This window comes from Lampetra fluviatilis, chromosome 8 (genome assembly GCF_964198595.1).
Source record: "Lampetra fluviatilis chromosome 8, kcLamFluv1.1, whole genome shotgun sequence".
Lineage (NCBI taxonomy): Eukaryota > Metazoa > Chordata > Hyperoartia > Petromyzontiformes > Petromyzontidae > Lampetra > Lampetra fluviatilis.
In genome coordinates, this window is record NC_136282.1 from 13,144,794 (window position 1) to 13,169,381 (window position 24,588).

The 24,588-nt window shown below is 45.8% G+C and overlaps 1 protein-coding gene across 1 annotated transcript; it reads right to left on the minus strand.

Annotated features, from left to right (window-relative positions):
* UPK3A (uroplakin 3A) lies at positions 1-17,825 on the minus strand. Its single transcript, XM_078858820.1, has 7 exons — positions 17,565-17,825; positions 15,688-15,843; positions 11,746-11,992; positions 10,368-10,459; positions 6,288-6,423; positions 3,970-4,141; positions 1-2,212 (listed from the first exon to the last, which is right to left on the minus strand). The coding sequence occupies exons 1-6, from the start codon at positions 17,635-17,637 to the stop codon at positions 3,994-3,996; spliced, it is 852 nt and encodes a 283-aa protein (XP_078714946.1). The 5' UTR covers positions 17,638-17,825; the 3' UTR covers positions 1-2,212; positions 3,970-3,993.
* Between the last annotated feature and the right edge of the window lie 6,763 nt (positions 17,826-24,588).

The window sequence follows — 24,588 nt, forward strand, 5'->3', positions numbered from 1 at the left end:
TAAATGTTGTGGGTTGTACTAGTAACAATTTGGCATGTTTTGCTTACGTGACAAACCTTACTAATTGGCTATGTAGGGTGGTGACAGGTTTAACGACTCATTCATATTTACGCGATCTAACCCAAAAACCACTAATGGATGTTAAAAACAGACTGTGCAGTCGTGGTTAAAGCTGGCGAAACCAAAGAAAAGCTTGGGGAACCCATAATATTCAAGGGACCTCGGATTGATGCAGAAAACAGGAGTGGACATCAAACACCAGCTCAAATAAAAAATCCCAATGAACACAACACGCGAATTAACATTAAAAAGACAGTAATAATTATTTACATTTGTAAAGACGCATTTCATCCAGAGATCCAAAGGCATCGCCCGCTTCTCTCGTCTCACTGCGTCTGTATCTACTACATCCATCATCTCACGAGGATTTTGGGGGGGATTCTGAGACTGTGGCCACGGGACCAAGAATTATTGGGCTTTTCTGAAACCTTTGGTCTCGTGGAGCGCGACACTGTTGAATTGAAGAACGTGTTGGCTTAAAGGCTACGACATCTCTACTGCCCACGGTGAATATTAAACGTTTAAGCCGACTTAGCTGCGGTCGGCAAGTTAAGCAGAATCAAATTGGACAGTGTTGGTGAGTTTTATTAGAAACATTCTTAGAAAGAGCCAATTCTACTTTTTAAAAAATTAAGGTTTTTAATACAAAACTTTACTCGGGTTGCCACCTGTCCCTTGTTCTATCAGGATTCATCCGCTGGCGATAGCGGACATGGGAAAATCCCGGCTTTGGTCCGTTGTAAAAGTGATATCGTAATAGTAAAATAGTAATACAGCTTCAAACGATGCACACTTACATGTACAGTACTGTGGGTCTCCCCTCTTCTGACTTTGCTATTTTGCTTCATATGTCCTGGATTTTTTTGTACCTCACAAAGTGGCAACTCCCCCCCCCTCCCCGACATACATACACACATACGTATGGTGATTATTACGTTTTGTTCAGTCGGCTAACTGCAATTGGCCGTGTAAGCAGAAACCCAACCAAGTCGTAGTCCGGAGCGCCTTAGGCGAGTTTTACAGACACATTTGTAAAAATAGCAGTTTCCAATTTTTTTTTTAATAAACGAATTCAACACTGCCGTGACTGCACGCTACGAAAATTCCATCTTGTTCCAGTAGACAAGGTGAGCAGAACTAGGCCAAGCGTGGAGTCACGGGACAGCCTCGAGACGAGTATGAGGAGCCGCGCTTTTGTGAAGAGACGTTTCGATTTCAACGAAAAGATTCACTGCAACCATTTGGAGCAAAACCATTCACGGCACAGAGGTGGGGGGGGGGTATCAAGAAATCTCTCAAGAAAACATTTTAAAAAGCCATACTCTTTGTTTTTTTCGGTAAAGTCACGTAGGTTAAAAATAAAATAAATGAAAACAACCAAAGAGTATGAATCATTGCAGTCACGAAAGCTTCAAATCTAGAATTTTTAAAAGCCACCCACAGGCAGTTGATTTGATTTTAAAAAAAAAATTGCATTAATGATTGCACTGAACTGGATGTGTTTGCACAAAGTTTCCATTAAAATTCAATGCACCATCATTGAATTTAGGAATTCATGGTCTAATATTTTAATACCCGAGAGGGCCCCCCCCCCCTCCGCTCCCCTCTAGAGCTCCCCTCTAGTGGATGCCCCTTCCACCTGCAGTGGCCTAAGAAAGCAGTTGCAGGACTGCGCCTACAGCTTCTTTCAGCTTTGCATGGCTATATGCTTTTCTTTGAAAGGAAAGATCAAACTTTTAGTTTTAATTACAATATGATTTACTAATACTGGTGTTATAGCTTTTTTGTTTAAAATACATGAGCCATTTACAGAGGATAAAACATGTTTCAAGAATATTTCAACCATTATACCAACTGATGAATATGAAGCAATTAAAATACAGAGCGATACAATTCCTAAAATAAAAATATTAAACACCAAAGGAAACCGTATGAAATGAAGCTATTTAAAACGAAGGGGTTTACACACTGCCAACGTCACTTACAGCACTGTATATGCCAAGAGAGAAATACGATTAAAATGTGATATTTAAGAAATGCCATTGGATGTTTTAGGCATTTACTCTCGAGGGAAAGTTTAGTTGAGGAGCAAGCGCCTTCCCCGCTCTTTCGAAGCACATGGCATCCACGCTCCCACGGCTTCACTTGCTCCCTGGAAGAGACACGTGCACACAACGCCCACCACCCACACAAACACAAAGATCAATGACAAAGATCCCCCCTACCGTGCAAGGCCTGTAAAAGACTCATTAAGACAGCACACCTATTAAGGCCAGCATGTCACACGATGTGCTGGGGTGGCCATTACGCCCGGCCACCTTTGTCTCCCCAGTGCTGATGTTGTTCACACTGCACCAGGTACTAATTTTAAGGCCGAGTTTACCTAGGGGAGGGGCCAGGACACGTTCAAAATATTACACCACCACCGTTATTGGTCGCGAGTGGGAACTGAACTTAGGTCGCTGGGTTCGTAGTGCAGTGAGTCATCCACTACACTACCGCTCTCCACTCCATTGTTATGTATGTACGCGAATGAATAATCATTCAATAAGTTCCACATTTTTTGCTAGGCTACCGTGAACAAAAAAGTGAAATACATCCAACAGAAGAGGGCGTTTGGTGATAAGCGAGGCAATTGCAACCGGCACAGTCGTAAGTGATATTATTTCAGCACTCCGCAAAATAACTTTCAGGATCTCAATTCATAATTTCCACAACGCTGGAAGCAATTCCGGTGCTGTGGCAGGTTTGGGCTTTGTTAAATCAGCCACAACACCGGGAATGGCCACAAAGGGTGAATTTTCTAAGGAGAGTGCAACTTTTGATTTAAAGCTTTCGTGACTGCAGGGATTCATAATCTTGGTTCTTTCGGTAAAGTCACGCACAAGAGAAACAATAAAAGAATAAAAATATTGTTTTATATTTTTAATAAAATAATAAAAAATATTGTTTTATATTTTTTTATAAAATTATAAATAATTTATTTTTTATTTTTTTGTTTCCCTTCTACGTGACTTTACCGAAAGAACCAAGAGTGAAACTTCTTCAGTAAGAATCCAGCAGCAATCTCACACCGAGTTACCTCTAGTGGCCATCGTTTCTTTTTTAATCTTTGAACTTTCTATTCAAAGTCACGCTGTTCGTGTTCGTGTCGCAAGGCCAACGAATTTGCCATTTGGAACTCTAGCAGCTGGCAGTGCACCACCTTGTGATGAAGTTCTCACCCCATATTGCGTCGTACGACGACTCGACTTGTGGCGTCATTTTTTTTTCCTTCCAGTGATGCAAAAAAAATGTTTGACTTGCAGAGTTGATTAATTCACATGCCAATGAAATATGTCAGAGATGATATAACTAAATACTATTATTATTTCTCTTGCAGTCATTGGCGATCGGGCTGAAAGCATTGTGGTTCGCCACATTTTGATGCTCTGATACCACATTCACCAACAGAGTCAACCTTTGGTATGGCACATGTGCAAACCAAGACTTAAATCCTGGCCGTGGTCCAAAGCATTGGGTGCATTTTTTCAATGGCAGTGGGCTGCAAATAAGGGAGATTCCAGACCTTGGGCGCAGAGGAGAGCGAGTGACCTCCCCCTCCCACTGAGCAAAGGTTCTCACTAGCGGCTTAAACGCAAAGCCTTGGTGTGGCTGGAGTGGAGAGAGTGCGAGCGCGCGGAGAGCGAGATAAGGCGAGAGGAGAATTCATTTACATTAAACACAAAATACTAAGATAGTGAAGCAAGCAGCATGTACGGTAATACGCCTGCCCTCGGGCCGTCTCGGCTACTTTACGAATCGGAGAAATCGATGGGGGTACACCGCGGGTAACAGGTTGTGCGAAGGGCATTCAGAAAAGCTGGGGTGGGTGGGTGGGTGGGCGGGCACGGGGGTTGCCGTTCTCACCCGACGTGCCCGGCAAGCCGGAGATCATTGGTATCGTTCGGGCTTCGCGGGAGGCGCGTTGTCGTCTTCCCCGTAGCCCTTGTTGGTGTAGTGCGTCTTGTAGGCAGAGTGAGCCGTCCTCAAGGGGGGGGCTTCCACCTGGGTCGGCTTGGTCAGCTCCTGGGTGTCGTTGCTATGGGGGACACAGGGGCGGGGCACGAGACCCGAAACGTCGTCAGGACGCGCTGCTGCTGCCGCCGCCGCCGCCTTCTCATCTCGGGAACACTCGGGACGTGAAGATGGCAGACGCCTGTAAACTTGAACTCGGAACTTATTTTGCATCGCACGTAGCCAACTGTGCTAATCGGAGGCAGCAAGCAGGCATTAGTAATGATGATAATTCACCCTCCTCCCAGCAATTCATCGAATTGTTGCGAGGATTTAGGGTCACGGTTTGATCGAATAAAATGTTTGTCTCGTTTGAATTGGTTTTGTTTTCCCCATTAGTCTAAATGTAATGTGAGCGTACCCTTTATTGAGCGTCGCACGATTTGTAAATAACCTCCTTTACGTTCATCTGTGTATCCAGCCGTCTTAAATGTTGCAACCGTTGCTCCATATCCGGTAACGACGGTCTTTATGCCATAAAGCCTGCATGAATTCATGCCAGAGCCGTGTGATTGCTGTTAAAGGTTTCAGCCCTGCAATTTCTTGTCACACGTTCCTGCTGGGGGGGGCGGGGGGGAAGCGATTTCACGAGAGGAAGCTCTAGAGAGCCCCCCCCCCCCCCAAAGGGTATTTAGGCCTACCCCTTTCCACGTTGGTCATAAATCTTGGAAGCAGTGGGAGTACCCACATTGTCCCACCACATGCCACCTGTCGATCGACTGTGGCGAAGCGATTTATACTGCTGGGTGGACAAACGCTGTGGGGGGGGGGAAGCAGAGGTGGTTGGGGAATTTAGGAAACATTGCCCACGTTTTTGTTTTTTCAAATGCCGCGCCAGGAGACCAAATCAAACCGGCGACCTCTGGATTGCAAGTCAAGTGCGCCAACTCGCTGCACAAATGAACCTCATGGCTGGACCCCGGGGGGTCCCGAATAAACAGAAGTCAAAATCGTAATTGATTAATGTCTTTTTGGCGACTCCGTCCCACCGCGTACACAAACGCCGCGACCCATCGGAAATCAATCCTCTCGTTCTTCACCAAGCACCCGTCCGTTGCAAAGTTTCCGTAGTCATAAACAAAACTTTGAAACTTTGATTAGCGCATCGTGTAGAGCTCGTCGAGAGGAAAAGATTGTCGAATCGTTCGCCTTCAACAGACACACAATGAAGTCGCAACGCAGTTGATGCGAGAGCCTGGGGCTTGTGGGACCCCGAGGTCCCGCCATAAGGTTCAATCGGTTACTTTAAAATGTCAAAATGAAATTTCCTCACGTGTTACGATTCCGTGCAGCTAATTAAGAGCAATCATTAGAGATTCAGTAAAAGGGATTTAGCCATTTCAATGGCTTTGTCTAAGAACCGGTGAATTTCAGATCAGATTCTCTATTTCGACTGGGAGAAATCCGATGAGCTGTGAAGATATTTTTTACAGATGTCCAGTGCCAAAAGGAGCCACGGTGGCTAGGAGATGTTAACTACCTCGTCTGGTATACAGGAGGTCGTGGGGTTCATTCCCAACCCTGATGGCTGCTGCATATTTGGAGGTTGCGTGTTCTCCCTGTGGTTGCTTGGCTTTTCCCCCCCCCCTCTCCGGGTCCTCCAGTTTTCCCCCTCCACATTTAGAATCAACAGTATTTGGCTGCTATGCATTTCCGCTTGATAATCTACTTCGTTGAGCGATCTCATTTGCAGTCAGGTTAGTTCTGAGAAAAATAGCTACGTAGATTCGTGGTGGCTTACCTGGCAAGTAAAAAAAAACGTTATTTAGTTTTTTTATGACATCACGGGATCTTTAATGTGCACTGTGAAGCAGACAGCTCGTATTTTGCGGTTGATGCGCACCGGCGCTATTAAACAGGGCGGTCGCCAGGCCCAAACCGCAAGCCTCTGCAACAAGCACGGAACTCGCTTTCTGCCGAGCCACGTCACCGAAGTATGCCAACCCCCGTGACAACTCGCCGCTTTACATCGGAGAAAAAATATCTATACAACTGTGGGCCTTACCTGGTAAACATAGTTTAATTTATAGTTTTAAGTTCACGTTGCCGACGGGTTTGGCTGTCCGTCCTTAGCCGCCACCACCCGCTCCCCCCCCGCCCCCCACCATGTAAACGCGTGCGGCGTGCTTCGTGCCGAGGATCCGTGCGAGCGAAAGCACCCCGCTGCTCACCTGCACGCCTTGAAGATGACCACCAGGAGGAGTGCGGCGAGCAGCAGGAAGAGCAGCGTGCTGAGCACGGCGGTAACCACCACCATCCCGCCCGTGCGTTTGCCGGGCCACGTGTTGATGGTGCTGGCCGCTGGCGCTGGGCTCGTCAAGTCGGTGGGAGGGGGGGGCGGTGATGGGGGGGGGGGGCGGTGATGGGGGGGGGGGCGGTGGTGGGGGGAGGGCGGGGGGGGAGCAGTGGCGTAGCGGTTAGCGCGCTACAAAATCCGGCGACCCGAGTTCGATTCCCGCTCACGGACAACACCCTCAACAATTATCCGAACTGGTCGTGGGCCTCCCCTAGGTCGACTCGGCCTCAAATGAGTACCTGGTGCAGTGTGTAAAGGTCACCACACGGGAGGACACAAAGGCGACCGGGAGTGGTGCTGGAATTCATAGGCGCTCGCTAACAGCACTTTTCTCAATAGTCTGTTAATGCTACATGGGGCATCTTTGTCTTTGTGGGGCGGGAAGGTTCGCTAAACTTAGTTTAGTAGTGAATACATGTTACAAATCTATATCAGGCAGATCTACAAACCTCCCAGGAGGGACGGAAGTGGAGTGGGCGCAGTCCCAAAATGCCAAGTTTTTTTTAAAGAAGACCCCACAATAATAAATGTATTTTATCTGGTAGAAAAAAATCAATAAAATACCAATTGCCAGGGTCCTTTGGATCTGCCATTGCTACAAATGGTCAATAATAGAAATAAGAATGGGAATTTACTGTGTTGGCGGCCCCCCAATTGTTGAACTCCCTAGAGTATTTGGCTGATATAAATTTCCACATAAGCCACTTCATTGAGCTATCATTTGTGGCCAGGTCGTTTCTGAAAGAAGAGCTGTATAGCTCAGTGGGCCTTACCTGGCAAAATAAAAAAATATATAGTTTCGTTTTACTGGTGGAGGTCACACAGGCTCTAGAGAATGCTGCCGTCTTTAAATCCCAGCCGAAAACCCGATCTTTTAACAAATAAACTCCACCAAGTCTTAAGTCAGAGAGAGTCTTTGATGAGTTTTAAGGACACATTTGTAAAAGAGCAGTTTCCATTTTTAATAAAACACGTTCAACATTTATTTTAGCTCAAATTTTGCCACCCCCAGTTTTCTTTAATGTATCCTTTTCATTCATCGCACGTTGAGACTGAACGATGCCTTATAAATGCAATTAATATAAATTGAGGGTTGAGTCTTACAAAGGCAAAAGTGTACAGTATTTCAAAGTAAAAAGTGACAAAGCGAAAATAATAATAAGAAGTTTGCCAACTGGTTGGTCGACACTTGCACAGTATATCAATTTGGGTAACCCTCAGATATGGAGGCTCCTTGCAATCGGAAAACTTGGTCACCAAAGACGAGACATTGCAACGTGATTTATTTAAGCATGAAAGCAGAATTAAGTCTCAAGACTCATCTAGTGCATCCTGGATCGGGTTTTTTGGCCAATTCAATTTTCAAGGAGCGCTTGGATTCATGCGGGAGGAGATAACTCACTCCGCACAGATGGGTTCACAAACACGCTTGCGTTACTACGATTTTCAAGCCACCTCACGACCCATTGGGTTTTCGATTTTCACGAATCTCTCCCGTCAACCACCAACCCTTGAAGCCTTCTATGCGTGGCTGAGCTGTTAACGCATCTGCCTCTTCAAGCAGCAGTACTGGAGGTCACGCAAAGGTTAATTTCCCTCAAAACGAAAACCAAAACCCCCGTGTGAAATGTAAAAAAACAACATCAACAGCATCCATACTGGGTCAATAACGAATTATCGCATTTGTCACTCATTAGATGGAAAATAAGAGCGGAGACCTGCATAATTCACGAGGTCGAGTTATTATGAACCGTACATCTGCAAGACTCTTCATATGTATGTCCACGGCCACAGATTAAATAGCGAGCGCTCGGACAAACGACAGGAAACGTCGTTCAATGCGCGAGAGCATTAACGGAGAGAGACAAAAATGACCGTACAATTAACCACCATTTCCAAACGCCTGGGAAGTCGAGCCCCAAAATAACAGACGTCAATAAATGCCCACGACACGGTGTAGATGGAAAATAGATTGAGGCAGACTTAGGACACTCAACTTAGAAGATGAAATAGTTAAGGTGATTCAGATTTTAAAAGAGAGAAATTCCAAAACGTGAACCACTTGGTATATCACCGTAATGGTTAAGACCGCAATTTACACGCTTGAAAAATGTCCTAGGGAAAATTATTATATTATTCATGTCCATTGTAAAAAATATCTAAAAGCAGGCGCAGTTCGTCCACTAGGGGCGTTGGGGCGTCGCCCCACCAAGCAACAGGAAATGCGATGTAATATTTCTAATAAAAAAAATACTTTCCTATCAATAGTTTTGTTGTGTTGAAAGTAATTATAATATAAGTATTCTTGCAACGTGAATTGCCTGATGAAGATAAATTTTGAAGTTATTCATATTAGAAACTGCTGTAACGACACAGTCTGATATGTGCCTTGGGGAGGTCTCAGGGTGGCTGTGAAGGCGTCCAAGTGAGAGATATCCCTTCATTCATTGCAATGAGCTTCGCAATTTAGCCACGCCGTTTGAGACCCATTCAGGGCGGTGAAAAAGCCACCCATGGCTGTAATGACGATGTCACAACGCTAAGTTGCACTGTCAAAATATAGCAGGTCATGGGCCTACACGCTCTAGGAGGAAACAACAGCAATGGCGATGACAGCAGGTGCAGCAAACGAAGAATTAGCAGCGAACACTGTGTGAGTCACTCCTAAATGTTCCATTTGAAAGGATGAAAGGGTTGTGTAGTGTGGCCTTGAGGGTCATGGGGACAGCATTTGAGTGCTGTTGTTTTGTTTCGTATTGTTAATAAATGCCTACCGTTGGTAGATAAGACAGTTATCACTATAACATGATGAGGTTTTTCTTAATTAGAACACCATATTTTCAGAGGTCACTGACAACAGCCCCGCCTAGTGGAAATGTCACGGAGCCGCCACTGTATAAAAGCCATCCAAAAATTTCTGGGAGGCTCAAGCCCAGGGGGACACTTGGTGATCTGGCAGCCCCGCCCATTTGTTTACATAACCACGCCCATTTTTATACATAACCACGCCCATTTTTATACATAACCACACCCATGTTTGTACATAACCACGCCCATTTTTATACATAACCACACCCATTTTTATACATAACCACGCCCATTTTTATACATAACCACACCCATGTTTGTACATAACCACGTCCATTTTTATACATAACCACGCCCACAGTTAAGTGGATTCACTCCGACGTTAGCAGAGCCCCACTTGCTCATAGACGCTGCCCCCACTCGTTTATCAAATCCCCGTCCACTACTCACGTAGGCCCACCACCCTTGGCCCCAGTAGCGAGTCTGAGAATGAGGCGAGAACGTGTTTTTAACTCCGAACAAAAATTCACAATGGTATTTGGGAGCAGCCTTTCCGAAACTGCCATGGGGACCAATCCCGGCCACATCAGGGAGGTCTGCTAAATCGCATGATAAGGACAGTGGCCAATTACAATTTTTAAAAAAAACGAACTCCAATTAATTAAATTAGGAAAAGCACCAGGTGAGTGTGGACTTAATACAGGTTTTTACAAGTTAAATCGCGTAAAAATATAAATGTGCCGTTAAACCCGCCACCACCCGACACAGCCAATTAGTAAGGTTTGCCACGTAAACAGAACGTAGCCAATTCATTACTAGTACAGCACACCGGTGGGTTGGAGAGCCAAACCACAACATTTAAAATCAGAGTACGACATTTCACCAGTAATTACAACTAGCTTCATCAGGCGACAGCCAGATTTGTGGAACAGTCCACCCGTTCCGTGACAATCCTTACGAATTGGCTGTGTCGTGTGGTGGTGGGTTTAACGACACACATTTACACGATCCAACCCAAAAAAACCTGTATTATGATTTTGGTTGCGAAAGCCTAAGTGTTAAACCGAGTTGTGGACTGTACGGAGGTTAATAAAGAGGGAGTTATGGAGTGTTGGTTGTAACATACGTCATGTTTAGTGTTACTCACATTTCTTTGTGGAGACAGGGTCTGACCAGGGAGTTTGATCCACAATAGGTTTGGGATTTTGTGCAGTTGCTTCCGAAAGCGTATATTTCACTCTGCAATAAAGAGCATCAACATAAGACAATTGTCACGAAGAATATAGTATTTCTATAGAAAATATAAACAGATGATTTTACCATATGCATAACAAGCGCCACATTTCCAGGATAGCATTCTTGACATTCATAGTTTTCATTAACAAATCTTGTCCTATGCTGCAGTAGTAATTTAACACAGAGCATGCTGCATCACTTACCACTGCAAAACAAGTACTGTATTGAACACTTGGATGTCTTTCGTGATTAAATGCTGTAATGATAATAATGTATTCTAGTATCTGTCGACTGAATCATGAAATGAGGCACGTTTAATTGTTACATAATCCAGAACTGTACGGACATTAAGGTACAGTTCATATCAAATGGACCCTGAAAATATAGTACTCTGTTCCAGCTGGGCTACCCGATTATTTAGGTCATCGTTAATTAATAAGGGCCAAATCACTATTTGAATGACACATAGGTGGGGTGGGGGGGTATCACCTCCGTCCCCAGATTTCACTGAATGGGAGGTGATTGGAAGGGTTTGATGAGGTCATCGGCATGATCGCTGCGTCACGTGGGATAGCTTGGAGGCGGCGGGGGGGGGCGCTGCCTTCGGGAGCATCATAAAAAAGAGGGCCCTAAATAGTCGATCACAAAAGAGTAGTTTATAATTATGTACTCGATTAAATCGACTGATATTGTTTGCTCTGAATATTATTATTTCATCAAAATAATGAAAAATCGATTACTATCCCTCAATGCACGCATAAAATAACGGACTCGAGAATAAGCGATTGAGAATGTACTCAAATGATGTGGAAATTATCGCCGAATATTGGACAGGAGGCCGTCACTTCAATCCCTAGCATGAGAGCCCCATGCTAACCAAGACAAAGAAAAAGACCCCACCCCCCATATAGCTCTAACAGACTGTTGAGGCAAGTGCTGTTAAACGAGCACATATGAAGGCCAGCACGGCACACGAGAGGGCGGGTAGTTAAAACCATGCCCAGCTGCCTTGGTCTCCCTCGTGGTGACATTTAAACATCGCACAGGTACTAATTTGATGCCAGGTCGACCGAGGGGAGGCTCGGGACTCGTTCAGATAATCGTCATCGGTGTTGGCCGTAAGCGGGAATTGAACTTGGGTCGCCAGGTTTGTGACGCAGCGCGCTAACGGTCACACGACTGCTCCCCATCCCATGCCAACCGCGCGCTACGTCACCAGCATTGCACCCTCCCCCCCTGCTTGCCCCACCATGAGGAGGCGTCGCCACCGTTTTGTCGTGTGGACTCACCTGTACTTCATTCCGGGTACGAGGGGTCCGTTGCATGCGGACGCACTGGGCCCTATGCTGTTCACGCAGGCCGTGTCGCCGCCCAGACGGAATGTCCCGTTCGTCTTGACAGCCATGGCGTCAAAAGGGCTGGCTTGATTTCCACAGTCCGGAACGTCAAATGTGGCTGCGAGGTACGGACTGGGCGACACCGGGTTTGTCCAGTAGGAGGACAGCGCTGTGCCGATCGAGTTGTCGAATGCATAACCTGGAGATAAATTGAGAGACGTTGAAATACAAGTTGGCACAAAGCACGCATTCGCACGAATCACGCGTATCCATTGGATTACATAATGCTTTATACAATGCGCATTTGACGTATGGGTAAAAACGCATTTGCTTATTTGAAAAGTATTTTGTGCCACCGAAGATTTTGCATGCACCTCCACGAATCTGGTCTATCGCACCGTATGCCAACGCCATGGCCTCCACTACTTTGGAGAAATGTGCAAGTGCCGAGGCAACAGATTTGGCCAACATCCTTCTGTGAGCTCTCCACAAAGTCCAAACCAGTGGCTCGTCACTCAACAGTACAGACCACAGCCCCCCCCCCCCCCCCCTAGTGACATGTCGGTACCTGGCCTCCACTTGATTTCTGGTGGGAATGGTACCAGAAAAAAAAGACAGCCCATGTCTTTCGAACTGAATACAATTCATTTGGGATGACCGAATTAACAACTCATTTGCACTTGACACGTAGTTTTATTATTAAGCGGTGTACAAACCTTACTCCTTTGGAGGGTCATATGCACTGTTTCCTCCTACAGGAACACATTTCCTTGCATAACACATTTGATTTCTCGGTAAAATCCGACAGCGAGGGGTAAAAATACACTAGAACTCGGTCTTGTTTTTAAGTCTACTCTCCTGTGAATTCCTCTACCCTGCTTGCAACAGAGGAATTTAAAAACATTCTTCAAAGCACCTTTGATCCTAATATTTATTTAAAATCTCCACTTCCATTGTGCAATGAGTCACCAAGTCAACAATGGGTCCTCTCTCTTTAATAAAGACACCACACTGCAACATGGCTACCCACAATGCAATGTTCCAGAAACATTCTAAATGTCATTTTAATACAAATAACTATGCGTAAATAGATGTTTGTTTATTGAAGGGTGTGTTGCTCAATAGCCATAATAAAAAGGTAACTATTTATATGCCAATTTAAAACTGTTCCTTTTTATTCTGTTCAGGGCCTCATGGCAGATTATGCACTCTCCACTTGATTATTCACTCGGCCTTTCTGTGTGCTTTGAAGAAGGGTCATGCCCGAAACCGTCACCTATTATAATGCCTTTCTCATTACAGAGGGATTTAGTGCCAACCCTTCAGAGTGCTACATCTTGCTTTCAATCTCAGGTCGGAAGGCATTCAAAATACTTTACCGTAAAAAAAACTATCATAATTGTCATGTAAGTGCAATTTGAGGGTAATTGCAACGAATTTGACCCCAGATGTCCACGAAAAAAATGTGAATAATTGTTTTTGTTTATGAAATAATGTAATTAATACTTGAATGTTCTCCATTGTGTAGTACTACGTGACAAAATATTGCTGCGAGTGGACTTCTTTTTAAATCCTTTATACTAAGTTCACTTGCGCGCTTGCTTGCTTGCTTATGACCGTGCAAATCTTTCGGTCATTTTTTAACCCACTTCCCGTGATCCAATCGAGCTGACATTTTCCACACAAACTCATTGTGCGTGAAAATTACTTTTCGTGAAAATTTTTTTCCAAAATTTTACACTTTTTAGGACAAAAAAATTATATTTAATTACCAATTGCTTAATGGTTGCATGCAATCATCTGACCCATAGGTGGCAGCCATCTCAAGCCAGAGGACGAGAGGACTCTAGCCGCCACGCATATAAAGGATTTATAGTGAAAAACTTTGTTTTTACGGGTTAATTTTTTTTAAACTGGGGTGTAAATTCAGTAGAGTTATACGAGGAATGCATGAGCGAATGAGCTCCATTTTCAGAATCTTAAAACGAACTCTTGGGCGATTCTGAATTGGTAGTGGCGGACAGGCACAAATAACTAAAGCTCTGAACGCATTCATTAATAACAACAACACGGCCTTAAATCCCAAAACTTTGGACCGTCGAGGCAAAATTATTTCTAATCTGCGCTCCTTCAAATGGAGAAAAAGTCAAACTACACGAATCCTACTGAAGCTAACCCCCCCCGGCCTCCCAAGGCATTAGCATCTTGCTCCCGAAGGCAAGAATCGAAGATAAATATTTATTTAATTGTTTTTTTAAACCTATAATTAGCTGAAGTATTGGGCGTGGCTTTCTTTAGAGCGAGCGCAAACAAATGAATGGAGCGTATCAATGGCCCTGCCCTTCGTTGGACGCCCATGTGTACGCTATCAAGACAGGTCATTGCTCAAAGCTTGCCCATTAATGTTTTTATTTTTAGGGCCACGGTGCTGTGTACGAATGTGCGCCCGAGCGCGTGCTTGTGCACCCACTGCCCATGCACTATCACTGAATAATGAATTTAATCCTTAGTGGATTCGTGATGTCCATTTTTCACAGCAACGTGGAGGGATGAGGCCAAGTGAGGTAGAGTGGATAAGAGTTGGCATCATGGACAAGGTGTGTGTGTGTATAGATATATGTTATGGACATGGTGTAGAAAGTGTAAAATTACTGCCTCCAACCCTTAACCATTCTGGCCTATGTTGCCATAAATGAAGGCCACTGCCAAAAATGTCGCCTTTTATTAAAACAAATCTATATATAATTTGTAAGGCAGTGCTATATGAATGTCAACTTGTCCTGCACTGCTGCACAGTATCCGAATCGCTCTCCTGGAGCAATAACTCCGAAACGTGAGGATGAACCACAGGCGAGTGGGGAAGACAAGCTCTGTGGTCTTTTATATAGGAGGGTGTTAGCAGCCAATTCATTCGTATTTACAATGTGGCAGGACACCGGAACACCTTGAGCAAACCACACATGCTTGGGGGAAACACAATCTCATACAGATAGAACTGGGTGGAGTTCACATTTGTAAATGTACCGCATTCTCCTAGCAAGCCAAGGTATGACCTCAACATTCTTGCCATTCACCAACCCTGACTGACGAATGTGCAAAGTTTCCACTGCTGGACGAGGGACTCTCAATAACACATGGGTCATGTTGGGGTAGACGGGAGGGGGGCGATTTGACCATACTTCACCACACTGGTCAGTGTGGATTGTAGAAGGAGCGTAGTACAGAAGTACAGTACAGCAATGGATGTTGTTGCCCGCTACTTGTGTATTTGTTACAAATAGATGTAGTTCTTCATTGTTTGAGGGATAAGGTAGAAAGACCACACCCAAGTCTGTGCTCTCTGGTTGCTTTGGTGAAAAGTGGGCAACATCCTTGCCCAATTCTGGCCCATCCGGCTCGCAACTTAATACATTAAAATAAATGCTACATATATCGGATGCAAGCCTCACAGAAGTCTTCAAGACACCCTGAGATATGCGTGCCGGTCGTCCATCCACTAGTTCAGGAGTCGGCTAATTTGGTAAAAAAAAAACGATATTTCAAGAGGGCCATGTCATATGAATTCGAGACTGTGATCCTGAATAAATAACGTCACAAAACGGTCCTTAATGAGCCGCATGCAACTCCGGATCTGCAGCTTGCCGACCTCTGCCCATGGTCAAGGGGTTAGCCACCAAAATAATGAGGATTTTTTTTCGAATTTCAAGAGCCGCACCGCAGTCCTTAAACGAGTCTTGCGCGGCTCCGGAGCCGCAGGTTGCAGACCCCCACGCTATTTAGTTGATGGGGCCGACTTCGGTTTAAATGCCGCTTGGCTTCCGAGATAGGGTGCACCTCAGTGGTCTCAGGTCTCCAACGCCAACGACGATAAGAAGAGGTTTGAGAGCCGCTTACTGTTGTTGGTGATGGACGCGTAGACGTCCACGACGTACTGAGTGGTGGGGACGGGCTTTTGGAACACGCAGAAGGGCTTGGACCACACGATCGTCGTCTCCGTCGGGTTGTACGGAACGGTCGTCGAGCTCGCGAGTTGGGGCTTGGTGCCGCTGCCTGAAACCACGAAAAACCCCAACGATAAACACCACATTTGCGTGTTAGAATCCAGTGGGTGCATTCCGTGTCTTTGTCTTTGTGTAGCGGTTAGCGCGCTGCGCTACGAACCCGGCGACCCGAGTTTGATTCCCACTCACGGCCAACACCAGTGACGATTATCGGAACCGGTCCTGGGCTTCCCCTAGGTCGACTCGGCCTAAAATGAGTTCCTGGTGCAGTGTGTAAACATCGCCACTAGAGAGACAAAGGCGGTCGGGCGTGGTGCTGGCCACCCATCCCCTCGTTTGCCGTGCCGGCTTCATAGTTGCTCGCCAACAGCACTGGCCCCTACAATCCGTTAAAGGCTATACGGGAGATGTTTGTCTTTGTTTGTCTACGTGAGATCACCCCACCCCCCGTTAAGCCACAAGGTAAAGTATTGAAGACCATCTTTGCTCAAAAGGAGCGTGGGGTGGCGCCCAGCTTGATTTTCGGCCCCAAGCCAAGTTTAAGTTCCACATTTCTATGGCAGGGAGCAGTCCAGATAACCTTTGCTACACGCCGGTCAAAAGGTGAAGGCGCGGCCCTGCAATTGCCCGTTTATGCTACTGCTGGCTGGAGGCGGCAGATGAGAGTACCCACATTTTACCCCACTACACTGAAACCTGCCGGTTGACGAGCTGCGGCTCAGCCCTTTAGGCTGCAGCGTGGACAGAGGTGGGGCAGGTGGGGCAGGCTGGAAACAGGATGAAATGAGCTTGTGCCATTCTGTCAACTGGCGCGCCCGGAGACCGCATTGAACTGGCCTCCTCTTGGACCGCAAGTCCAGAGTGTTCACCTAATAATTAACACCGCACCCTCCCTGTCCGTGTGCGATTGTTGTGAAAGTGGTGGAAAATCCACATTGCTAATGGCAGGGTGGCCCGCTTTATCCGTAGAAGCTTCCAAATATATTTATTGAAATTGTCAGGATCTGCCCCGCTCAACAGAGCATGGGTGGTTTCATCATGCCCATTCGGTGGCCGTGATGCCGTGGTGGAAATTCCACACTCCTATGGTGAAGCCAGTCTCTCATCCAATGTGGGACCAACCGCGAAAGGTGATGCCAATTATATCAGTCCCAGAGTTGATGATGGCTCATACAGCTATGGCATTCATGATGATATGCAGTACATACATATATCCAGAATCATATATTCAGTAGACGTATTTACTGGTTTAGCAACTTTAAACATTTGCAGACAGCACGTCCGTATTATAAAGTGCGTTCATTGAATCTAAAAGAAAAAAAGCACGTTCCATCCAAGCAGTTGTATTTACGGGCACTAAATGCTTTATTGGCTCATCTGTTAAAGTTGGTATTGTATTTATTTTGCGTTATTCATGCGACACGTGAATAGTGCTCCAGAGAACAAGATAACGACAACACATCTAAACGCGGTGTTGGGCTGACACCAAAGCCCATCATTAATGTAAGAATCACATCATCGAGCAGTGTGAAAACGTTAACTTTTAAATGAACCTCTCAAGAACAAACAAACAAAACACACAAAAAATAACTCCACCACGTTAAAAGGGGTCACGAACCCATAAAATGCACCTGTTATATGTTATCCCTCTACGGAGCAAGTGTTGCCGAGGAACGCGTAGGCAGGGGGATATAGCCAGCGAGCATAACATTCACAAGCCATTGCGAGCCAACAAGAACATGCATTGGCGACGCGAAGTTCCACCCTTACCCAGGACAGCCAATTCCACGCCGGCGACGCACGCCAGGAGAACCACGAAGGCAGCTTCCACTCCGAGGGCCATAGTTCCCTGTCACGTCGCACGCGGCTCGTTTGTCGGCGCTTGCTCCAAACACAGCTTAGGAGATTCGAGGAACGCGTGCCAGTGAACGAACGAACGAGGAGGAGGCAGCGAGCGAGGCGAGGCGAAGTCACAAAGAAGCCCCCCCCCCAACGCTGTGAAAGTCGGAGCACAAACCCGATCCGACTAGATCCCAGGGCTTTATAGAGCCACACCCAGAGAACCGGGGGTGGGGGAATGGGCCCTGACATCATCATCATTATATGGCCTGAAACACACCTGTGGTGTTGGCAGCATTTTAACGTCTTAAGTCGGTAGGGTTGTCGAAAATAATTATTTAAAAAATTATAGCTAATAAAAGCTTTTTTTTTTTACCCCAGGTAAAGCCGTGCTGAGTCGTAAGAGTTTGTTTCAGGAGAGTTCTTGCGTTAAGGTTTTTATCATAAGATTTTCTATTCATCGTGAGATGTTTTGAGACTATTCGGGTCTCCGTACAGATTTGAAACAGGCGGAAGTGTTTTTTAATTGGGTGCAATTGCGAACAACGGCCATATCAGACGTTAGTACATCATGCAATCGGCATAATCGTTGGTTCGCTGCAGCTCAAAGACTCGGTGCTACAAGGCGTGCGGTGAGGTTAGGAGATGTCCGTGTGTGTGTGCTCGTGGCGAACCCGGCCACCCGAGTTCGATTCCCGCTCACGGCCAACACCAGTGATGATTACCTAACCCGGTCCTTGGACCTCCCCTAGGTCGACTCAGCCTCAAATGAGTGCCTGGTGCAGTGTGTAAACATCGCCACTGGGGAGACAAAGGCGGTCTGGCGTGGTTCTGGCCCACCCACCCCCTCGTGTATCGTTCCGACCTTCATATGTGCTCGCTAACAGCACTTGCTCCTACAGTCTGTTAAGGCTATACAGGGGGTCTTTGTCTATTGTGCTCGGCATTTGAAGACCTGAAGCCGACAATCGGTGATTTCGCCGACAATGTGGGAGGCACTTCCATATCCGGACAGCGGAGTGAAGGAAGCTTCTGTCCAGGCAGCTTGGGGGGGGGGGGGCAATGTCACAAATGTTTAGTCCACTTGCTGCCCTGCCTTCACCTGGCGAACCAGGGTACGGATGACCCCTCCTCGATGCCCACGGGGAAGGGAGTTCCACCACGACAACGTCTGTGTGTGCGGTGATCCACCAACCCCCCTCGCTGCTGCCTCCACCACAGTGCTGGATTGCAGCAGACACAGCCACCGCGTGGCTATTTTCAACACCTTCGATGCCACCAGCAGCCGAGGGGACATTTTCGTAGTCACGGTGGCCACGGCCATTGCGAAATCTTGCACTACTTTCCTACTGCTAATAATAGTGCGGTGTCGATATTTGAATTTGGGGTTGGTTTTTGGTGCGTGACGAAGTTAAAAGGTCATCCTCCGGTATGGGTGCGGGATTTGTTTTGAGCCATAGGCAGGCCAACAGTGGCGACGATGGCGTAGCGTGCTCCACACGCGGCTCCTGTGAGCCACGAGAAGAATGAAACGAAAGCCACCACGAGGCGTGTGATGATTACGCAAAGCGCCATCTTCATGGCCACTGGGAGAGAGAGGGCAAGTCCGTGCGTGTTTTTGCATCAGCGTAAGGTGAAGTTCTCAAAACTAGACTTCGCTCTTGTTTGGCAATTCAAACTGTTAACGCTAAACTTATTTGATTTATTTGACCAGGTAAGACCCACTGAGCTATATAGCTATTTTTTCAGAGGCGACCAGACTATCACAAATGATAGCTCAACTAAGTGGCTTATCAATGTTGAAATGTATAGCAGCCAAATGCTCTGAACGCGTGATGTTGATTCTAAATGCGAGGGAAAAATAACGGAGGACCCGGAGAAAAATCCACACAACCACGGGGAGAGAGACACGCAAACTAGCAAATATACAGCAGGCGTCAGGGTCGGGATCGAACCCACGAACCTCGTGTATACCAGCTGAGGTCGGTAACATCTCTCCGCCGTGGCAAAGGGAGCGGTGAGTGATCTCCAAACCGGTCCTGGGCAGCTCCACCCCCATTACCAACAAGCCCAGACGGACCGGCGTAGTGAAGTAGAGTCAAACAACCAACACGATCGATACGACGTGGGGAGGCCTTCATCCGGCAGCAGTTTGACAAAGCACAGATCAAAGCTTATGATAAGCACATACAAAAAACACACACACATAATGTGTTGCGATCCGTCGGCCAATCTTCATTCGAGAAATCTTTCAACCAACAGTAGCATTTGTGTAAGCAAGCAAACTCTGGACTCCATACGACCTTCTGAGTATCGTTTGACAAAGCACCGATGAAAGCTTATGATAAGCACACACAAAAGACACACACACACAATGCGTTGCGATCCATAGGCCAATCTTCATTCGGGAAATCTATCAACCAACAGTAGCATTTGTGTAAGCAAGCAAACTCTGGACTCCATACGACCTTCTGAGTATCGTTAGTCATTGAGGCTTGTTAAACAAATGCTGCTAGGATCCATGTGTTTTTTAAGGGGGGCAGGTGGGGTGGTTAGGCCACGTAAGTATTTTTTGTTGCTATAATAAAAACGATATTTTTTGTCGTTCACCCCCACCATGTGACAAGATTGCCACATTCGTAAAGATATTACTATTATTATTCACACGTGGGCAATGTATCAATGGAATTATGTCAAATAAAGCTTCTCTTCACCGGTGGCGCCAGACTTTTCATGACGATCTGACGTCAACTTACGACAATTCGCTCAATCTAATTGGACCGTCATCATTGCATTGGCTACGAAAACCCCGCTTTTAAAGTTGAACGCTGCCAGGTTGACAGATGTCATTGGAATTCTACCTAAATATTATTTTACCCAATTATGCTCCATCACAACAGTGCCGGCCTAACCTATCGAAAATAGGGAACAAAATATAACGAGTTTCGTATCATTGTATTATTGTTGTTGTTGTTGTTTGGTAAGCCAGCAAGACTGAGTTGACATGCCACCCGGGTTGCAGTGAGTTCCTACGCCAAGCCAATACCAAATCCACACCAATCCAAAAACGCAGAAACTGATTCACTCTTCAACAAAACCAAGACTGACTTTTTATTCTGTTAAATAACCCAATTTGTAACGATTGGCATTACCCTGTGTAATTATTGGCAAATGAATAGCCAGTTTGGTATATTACGTGATCTGATGCTTTTAGAATGCTAATTTTAGATCTGCCTTGCGAGGAATGTGGAGGCTTACGGTTTGGGTGGGGTGGTTGCATTCAGGTGAGTGCAGTGTCGATTCTTTTTTACTCAAAAGTTGAATGTCTCCATATTTCAACCTTTTCCTGCCAAATGTATGACACACACGAGGTAATGGTGGTAGGCCGCGGGGTAATGCCGAATACAACTTAAAAATCTTTCTACCAAGCCGCAGTATACAGGAGGTCGTGGGTTCCATCCCGACCCTGATGCCTGTATATTTAGAGTTTGCATGTTCTCCCCGTAGTCGCGTGGATTTTTCTCCGGGTTCTCTGTTTTTTCCCCCCACATTTATAATCAACGTGAATTTGCATGTTTTTTTTGCTGCTAGAAAGTTCCACGCGAAAAGCGACTTCGTTGAGCTGTCATTTGTGATAGCCAGGTCGTTTCTGAAAAAAACCATCTATATAACTCAGTGGGCCTTAATTGGTAAAATAAAATAAAACATCTTTACAGTTCAATGTATATGGTATTGGCCAAACATCCCAATGCTGAAACGCGACCTTCAAATTACTCAATGTGGATTCCAGACATCAGCTCATTGCTCCCCATACTGCAAAAACTTGGCAAAACCCTCCTGAAAACAAGTCTTGAGGCTTTAGTGAGGCTTTCCTCCCTAAGCAAGCATAATACTAATAATAAAGATTGCGTCCTGGAGAGATAGCCATCTGTAGTTATCCATTAACCCTGTGCCACCACTTGGCTACAGAGCATCTTGGTAGATCAAGACATAAAACGAGGCATGCGGGGTGTTCATCGCTCGCATCTTTTACATTCAGTGCCCTCTCACGCTATCGGCTGAGCACTGAATCGGTACAGCAGAAATCCTACTTCTAGTGAAATGTATTTCACCTGCCAGCGTCTATATGTAGAAAGTTGTATGGTTTCAGCACCCATGCCTACACAAACCAAAAAAAAAACAAAGATCCCCCATAGAGCCTTCACAGACTGTAGAGGAAAGTGCGGTTAGCAAGCAGCACCTATGAAGGCCGGAACGGTACACGAGGGGGTGGGTGGCCAGCACCACGCCCGAACGCCTTTGTCTCCCCAGTGGCGATGTTTACACACCGCACCAGGTACTCATTTGAGGCTGAGTCGACCTAGCGGAGGCCCAGGACCGGTTCAGATAATCGTCGCTGGTGTTGGCCGTGAGCGGGAATCGAACCCGGGTCGTTGGGTTCAAAGCGCAGCGCGCTCACCACTTCACTATCGCTTCCCACAACCCATGCCTACACACACACACAAAAACGCACGTTACATTTGCCTTTTCACTCAATTTAGCCAAATTCTAGCTCCGAGAAATCAAAATACTCCGTCTGCATGACCGCCACGCGACAAACGTTTGTCAGTTGGCAGGGCACGTGGCCGAGCGCAAAGCACCAACGTTTGGATGAAAGGGTCACGTGAAGGGATCTCAGAAGCAGTTCTGTGATGTCGTCTTCTGCGGGCCGTTCTCCAACACCGGGGGCAGTGCCCTGCTCTGCGAGAGCTCCGAATAGAAACTTGGTCTCTTGACATGGTAGCAATAGCACAGTTGGAAAAAAACTGGTTGAAAGCCATTACAGATGCATCCACAAGTCAACGAAAACATTAACTAGACCCTGCCAAAGACACACTCGCAGAGCTGTCGTTGTTTTATCTTACAAATGTACGGTGAAATTAAATGGGCACTTTCAATTATAATAACAGTGACATTTAAACAATGAAACCAATGTAATGCGTACACATTAAGTCTATTTTACGCATGCGAAGTGGATAAATGACCTATCTCTGCAGTCACGAAAGCTTCAAATCAAGAATGACCTATCTGTTAAGTATATTTACAACTAAGAAGTCATTCCTCCAGTTCAGCTCCCAGTGCGGTTGTGTGACTCAGTCCTCAAGTGGGAGAGAAGATTAACACGTTGTAGGCTTTCGCGACCAATATCATTCATAATACAGGTTTTTTTGGGTTAGATCGCGTAAATATATAAAAGTGTCGTTAAACCCGCCACCACCCGACACAGCCAACTAGTAAGGTTTGTCACGTAAACAAAACATGGCAATTCGTCACTAGTACAGCAACACCGGTGTGTTGGAGAGCAAAGCCACAACATTTACAATCTGAGTACGACGTCTCGCCAGTAATTACAACTAGCTTCATCAGGCAACAGCCAGATTTGTGGATAAATCCTCCCGTTTCGTTCCTTAAATAGATGGAGAGATGTGAAATTCAGTGGGAAAGACATTTACTTGTAGCCGATTTGTCCAGAGGGTGGTGTTGGAAAGCAAATCGAAATTACGGTTGCCTCCTGTCCCGGTTTTCCCAGGATCGTCCTCTTGTTGAGATCGCTGCTGTCACGGGGCATCTGTACGTCGTCCCTAAACATGAAGTCCCCGCTTCGTCATTCACGAAATAATAGCAATCATAAAATGTTATGTATATGTTTTTTTTTACGTGGAGTGAACTGCTCGTCCAATTACATTATTTGTAATATTTTTTTACTTTATGAGTCGTGGACTACATCAGTGGATTGTGCGGCAGGAGTAATAATATCTCTCATATCCTTGGTTCTTTCGGTAAAGTCACGTAGAAGGGAAACAATAAAAGAATAAAAATATAAAACAATATTATTTTATTGTTTCCCTTCAACGTGAATTTAACCGAAAGAACCAAGAATATGAATCCCTGCAGTCACGAAAGCTTTAAATCAAGATATCTCTCTCGTTATATAAATGTTATATATTGGAATGGAGCAGTGATGCAGCGGTTAGCACACTGCACGATGAACGCTGCAAAAGGAGCACAACTCCACGTGCTGACATCGCTTACGAGCGACATCTCAACCTGTCCTGGGCTGCCCATCTCCATCACGAACCCTCAATGACCAACGTGGTGAAGTATGGTCGAACAACACCCATGACCGACACGGCATGGGTGTCGTTCGACCTCAATGCGGCAGGGTGTCGAAAAGAGGGTTGCGAAATATATAGTGATTACCTTTTGAGGAACCCTATACTAGCACTACTGTTAAGCTTTGAATGAATCGCTCACATGTAGCATCCAAGCAACAAGAGAGGGAAAAAAACAATCCCTTTCAACTCCCCACCCATTAAACTCTCCACGTACCACCACCACCACACACGTGACATCCCTCTAGGACACGAAAACCAAAAGATCCGGTTTGTGCAGTTGTGTTGGAGAATGCTTGGTATGCATCTCCACGGCACCACACCGCGCACGTTCCACTCGCCATCCACCACGTACCACAGGCGCGTGAATAATTATGCGTGACAAAATAATGTTGTTGTCTAACGTGGTCTTTTTGTAGATCGAATTCATCAACGAACGCAAGCAAAATCAGCCCCGGCCGAGTGCTCCTGTTGGCTGCGAAGAATGTGCCAAGCAGGGACAAAGCGTGAATGCAATCGCCTGTAGCACCGCTGTACGAAAAATAAGAATGGGTTTTAAAAAAATAAGAATGTTTAAAAAATTAACCCGTAAAAACTAAGTTTTTCACTCTAAATCCTTTATATGCGTGGCGGCTAGAGTCCTCTCGTCCTCTGGCTTGAGATGGCTGCCACCTATGGGTCAAATGATTGTCTGCCAGCATTAAGCAATTGGTAATGAAATATTTACATTTTTTTCCCTAAACAGTGTAAAATTTTGGAAAAAAAATTTCACTAAAATTAATTGTCACGCACAACGAGTCTGT

What these genes read in the sequence shown, in the direction of transcription:
- UPK3A (XM_078858820.1), bottom strand. Translation starts at nt 17,637, where the DNA reads ATGGCCCTCGGAGTGGAAGCTGCCTTCGTGGTTCTCCTGGCGTGCGTC. An exon ending in GTACCCGGAATGAAGTACAG is followed by an intron (nt 10,460 to 11,745) that starts GTGAGTCCACAC and finishes TCTTTATTGCAG; the next exon opens with AGTGAAATATACGCTTTCGG. An exon ending in GTCATCTTCAAGGCGTGCAG is followed by an intron (nt 4,142 to 6,287) that starts GTGAGCAGCGGG and finishes TGTCCCCCATAG; the next exon opens with CAACGACACCCAGGAGCTGA.